The sequence below is a fragment of the Tetrahymena thermophila genome, assembly GCF_000189635.1.
Source record: "Tetrahymena thermophila SB210 genomic scaffold scf_8254574, whole genome shotgun sequence".
Lineage (NCBI taxonomy): Eukaryota > Ciliophora > Oligohymenophorea > Hymenostomatida > Tetrahymenidae > Tetrahymena > Tetrahymena thermophila.
The window spans coordinates 1-5,110 of NW_002476345.1; the positions used below are offsets into that span (position 1 = coordinate 1).

At 23.2% G+C, this 5,110-nt stretch overlaps 3 protein-coding genes across 3 annotated transcripts in view; all 3 read left to right on the plus strand. All coding sequences in view use genetic code 6, as the record gives it.

Moving 5' to 3' along the window:
• Positions 1 to 52: 52 nt before the first annotated feature.
• On the plus strand, positions 53 to 1,700 carry TTHERM_01195950 (transmembrane protein, putative; the record flags this gene model as incomplete). The annotated part of the gene is made up of 2 exons (XM_001020261.3): positions 53 to 235; positions 330 to 1,700. The coding sequence occupies 2 exons, from the start codon at positions 53 to 55 to the stop codon at positions 1,698 to 1,700; spliced, it is 1,554 nt and encodes a 517-aa protein (XP_001020261.1).
• Positions 1,701 to 2,828: 1,128 nt separating this feature from the next.
• Positions 2,829 to 4,613, plus strand: TTHERM_01195960 (DENN (AEX-3) domain protein; the record flags this gene model as incomplete). Its single annotated transcript, XM_001020262.1, has 1 exon — positions 2,829 to 4,613. The coding sequence occupies one exon, from the start codon at positions 2,829 to 2,831 to the stop codon at positions 4,611 to 4,613; it is 1,785 nt and encodes a 594-aa protein (XP_001020262.1).
• A 436-nt stretch (positions 4,614 to 5,049) lies between these two features.
• Positions 5,050 to 5,110, plus strand: part of TTHERM_01195970 (transmembrane protein, putative) — a gene marked incomplete at both ends in the record, with an annotated part of 466 nt that continues 405 nt past the window's right edge. The window contains one exon of the mRNA XM_001020263.3: positions 5,050 to 5,110. This exon is cut by the window's right edge and continues 128 nt beyond it. Within this exon, the coding sequence (XP_001020263.3) occupies positions 5,050 to 5,110 (61 nt within the window).

Here is a 5,110-nt window from a genome sequence, read left to right on the forward strand (position 1 = left end):
AAAATAGGTCAGAAAGCTTTAAAATTTTTAAAAGCAAGCTTGATTTAAAGAAATGGGAGTGCTCAACTTAGACTTAGTTATATTTGGTTCTCTTATATTTATTTATAATAGAATTAAATAGATAAAACCAGACATGCTCTTTTTAGCCAAAGGAACCGCTGTATTTCTTCCTCCTGATGAGAAGGATGTGAAAGATACAAGAAAAGAATAGGAAAAAAACTCTAAGAAAGGAGGAGTAAAATATTTTTTAGTTCATTTTTCTTTTTCCATCAATTTATTTATAACTTCGTTTAATTAAAAGACTAATTTGTTTGCATTTTTAAAAATAGAAAGTTCCTTTAATGCCAATTAAGATGATTAAAGCTACTTATGATTTCTTCAGCAAATACAAATTCAGTGTTGAACTCGATATCGTAATTATGCTCTTAATATGCTTAGTTGGATAAATTACTATTTCTGAAATATTGAGAATGACTATCTTAAAGAAACTAGAAATTGAAAAAAATGATTTGAACTTCGGATTTGCTTTGGGATTAAGTATATTATTGCTTACTATAGCTTATCTTTGCAAATCTGTTAAAATTGCAGGTTGGAAGAGTACAGATGTTAAGACAGCTTTCTGGATTGCTGTTTTAACTTGTTTGGTTGTACTTGCTGTTTTCATCGGAATTAAGGATGTAATTCCTGTTGATTTTAACAAAGCCTACTTGAGCCAAAGCAAACATTTAGATTTTGTTTTATCACCTGAAACATAAACCACAGGAGCTGTTTAAAACTCTCAACTCAGTATTTTAATTTTTAGACTAGGTTGTGTCTTCTTAATTGGTGTAATAACTTTTTCTATAAGCCCTACAATCATACGTTTCACTAATTGCTACTCTTGGAATCTTTCATAGTAAGCAGAGTTGTTACAAAAAGAAGAAGAAAAAGCTGAAAAGGAAGCAGAGTTAAAAAATTCTAAAAAGAATGATAATCCTTTTGAAAATGTTATTGAAGATAGAGAAGAAAATCTTGAACAAGGAGTTCAAAAGTAATCAAATCTCACTTTATAAGATCACAAAAAAAATATGACTATCTTCAATATCTCACTTGTAATAAATTTGATTACAGTCGTACTTTGGATTACTCCAGTAATTGATGCTCTCGAAAGCAATTTTGGAAAAGAGTTTACTTAATATCTTCCTCTCATTCGTTATTTATTGATTTTTGTTTAAACAGGATTGCTTCTCCTTACCATTAAGTATTAAGTTTAAGTATTTATGTTCAAAAGTTTTTACTACCTTAAGACTCTAAGCACTGACAGTAGTGAAATTAACTATTAGGCTGTTAAGGTAAAAACTTCTGCATACATTTAGAGTTTAATTTATGTAACATTCTAAATATTTGTTACTATAATAATTCCTGCTGTTCTCTCTGGTCTTTTATTGTATAAAGTTTACATTTGTCCTAACAACAACATACCTACCTAGTCTGCTGAAACACAATAAGCTCAAGATTAGGCATAAGCTGATTCTGGCGATTTTGTTTCAATTCATACAGCTAATATGAAAAAAGTCTATGGAAATATCAAAGAGTATAGCTTATTTAACAACTATTTTATTGAAACGATTCTTACATTCTTCCTTTTTAATATTTAATTAATTTAATATGCATTAAAAATTATTTTCATTATTGTTTCAAGATAAAATAAAGGAGTCTGAGCTTTTTATTAGTCTTCTTAATTTAGTATATATTCTTGTTTATTATATATTGCAACTAAATTTATATTCAGAATACCATATTATTTTTTTATTTTCAAATTTAAATATTTATTTTAAATATCTTATTTTATTTTATTTAATTTTCATTAAAATTAGTTTTTCAAAATTGTTCTTTCATATTACAAAGAAAGTATTGATTTATTTCAAAAGATTTCTTAAGTTGAAAATTAATAATTTCAAGAGATATCTAAAGTTGAATTTTTACAAAAAAAAAAAAAATGAAAATTTTAAAGTATGGAGGGAGATAAATAGATTTGTATTACATTTAATCATTGAACTTTTGTGAAAGTTAATTACAACTATTTTTTACACTAAAACTTGAGGTGAGATGACAATAAATTAGGAATTATACTGTTTAAAAATCTTATCCTATTTTTTGTTTGTTTAAATTAATCATTTATTTCATTTATTCAAAGTTTAAAATGATTCATCTAAAGGTATCCCTTCAGTGTTTATTTTAAAATTTATTTTATTCATATTTTCATTCTAACTTGAACACATTTCATTAAACTTATTTCAAAGAAATTTCATTTTTTTCAAGAAAATGAGTTTTGAAAAGTTTAAATAATAACTAACTCGAAATAGTAGCTCTTTTCAATAAAACTAATAAAATATTTATTAATCAAAGTTAATTTAAAAAATTTACTTTTCTTAACTTTTTTGTTAATTTCTCCTTCAAATATTTTTGAACTTTATAATTTTAAGCTTACTTATTTTATTAATTTATTTAACTTTTTTAGTAGAGTATATTAGCTGATAACGATATAACAGTTTTTTACATATTTATATACATAAATATTTATATCCTCATTTAATTCCCTTAGAAAAGAATAAATTAATTTTTATGATGCTGATAATTTTATTAGCGTAAACAGAAAAAGACGTAATGACATTTAATAGCTTTTATTAGTATTTAAATCTTATAAGAGAAAATTATAAATTAATATACTAACTTAGCTGATATCAATCTGACTGAAAAAGTAATTAAAATTTTGCAAATTTACCACTAATTTTAAAAAGTAAGAGGTTCATTCATTAGTAAACAATATTTAAAGATAGAAGTAGAAAATGTAGTGTGCAGAGCTTTTTGAATCATTTGATATTATAGGTCCAAAATTAGAGCAATTAAATCAAATTTTATAAAAACTTCATATCAATGAGACAAGCTATTTTTAAGAAATGGGTCTTGTTAATTCTCAAACTCATTATAAACTTGGATTTTAACAAGGCTCCATTAGTGATTCTAATTAATACGATTGCTATTGCGAAAAAGAAGATTGTGGAATATGCAAATAAAATGTAGAGAGAAATTAATTTATTTTTCCAGACGGAGTAACTTATTCGGTATATATTTGTAATGGAGAAACCAAGATTCCTGATGAAATCAACAAGCGAATAAACAACAATTGCAAAATAGGTTTAAAAATGAAGTAAAACTTTCATTTGCGAAGAGAGGGTCTTTTTTTCTGCAATAATAAAAGAGACAATACAATTTTTGAGCGAAAGAATTATGATACAAGTGGGCTAGTTAATAAATTTAACTCAACTAAAAAGCTTTTTTTTGTTGGATAAAAGATTGAGAATTTTATTTATTATGAATATGACAATATTCAGATTAAGGATACATTTAACTAGTAGTATTATGCTAATGGGTCCTACAAAAAGATTAGAGTTTTCATATTCTTTGAAGTTGCATATGTGTTTTGCACAATCTTTCCAGTGTTGATGTTGTTTGAAGCTATTCTTTATAAGTTTCATCAGTATGTTTCTGATAAAAGATGTTATTTTATAAATTAAGACCTACTTCATTAAAAAGACTACATTTTTGTTAGGAACAATATATTTTAAAACCCCTAGTTAATTAAAGCTTTTTGCAGTTTAAAAACAATAAGACCAGATTAAGACTAATTCATACAATGCTGCCCAGATAGTGAGTTCTAAATTGGAAAAATTCACTTAAGCAATATAACAAATCCCCTTTCTAAATGGATTTATGTCAATATGTTCAAATACCTATCATTTGATTTGCTCATTAATATTTTAATAATAGCATTAACTGAACAAAAGCTATTTATTTGCAGTTAGAATATTACTCTACTCACATCTTTTATGATTGGGTTAGAATATTTATTAAAGCCTTTAGAATATTAAAGTTAGTTCATTTATTGCATACCTCAGTAATTTGTTACACAAAATTTAAAAGATATTCCTATTCCTATGGTATTTGGTATTCATTCTGGAATTGATAGATTCTTAAACTAAATTAAAATTAATCAACAATAAATATAAGATTTCTATGTGGTAGATCTTGACTTTAAAGTAATAATTTCTAGTGACTCAAACAAAAAAAGAATATCAGAATAAAGAGATTTTATCACTTAAGAGAATAGAGCCTAACTTAATAAATTATTTTTAACCTTATAACCTCATATGAAGGAATAAAGTTTCTTAAATAAATTATCTGGAATTATAAATAAAGATAAAAAATATTAAAAATAATGTGAAGAGTAGCTGAGCTAGTATACTCTCAAGTTTGAATTTACTCCAAAAGAGTATGAAACATCTATTTAAATTTTATAAATATTTTAGTAAATACTTTAAAATAATATAATTGAACCAAGTATTATAAGAAAGTAAAGCGCTTAGTTTAATAATAACTCAAAGTAATTCTTTACTTAAGTCAAAAATAGGTCAATCTCATATAATCCTGATGCTGCGTTTAATATTAATAATAATTTCTTTAAAACATTTAAAGAAACTTAAATTTATAAAAGTATTTAAAATGATAGTTCTTTTATTTAGCAATAAAACTATATCAGAGATTCATGGTAAAATAATAATAATAATTAATGAATTTACCTTATTTTTAATAAAAATACTCAATTAATCTGCTAAAACTTTAAGCCTAAAACATATATTTTAAAAATTTAATTTATATATTATTTTTTATGATTGAAAATGTGGATAAAATAGAATAATATCAATATATTTATTTATTTGTTTTAAACTTAAATATAAATTTTATTTTTTATATTGCTATAAAATAATTAATAATATTAAAAGAAATGAAATTACTTACTTACTTATTTGCTAAAAACATTTAAATTTTCTTCTAAAAGTTAATTTTTTGCAAATCAAATATTATTTTATTCTTAATAATTTATTTGCCAATTTTTAAAAATATTTTACCTTATGATAAAAATGCGAAAAATAGATTTAAATTTTTTAGTATTAAAATAAATTTATCTTTTTTGGTATTTATTTTTAAATTTAAATTTAATAAAAATAAATGCAAACTTTTTATTTCATTTTTTTCAATTTTATTTATTTATTGGAATTAAACTTCTTTT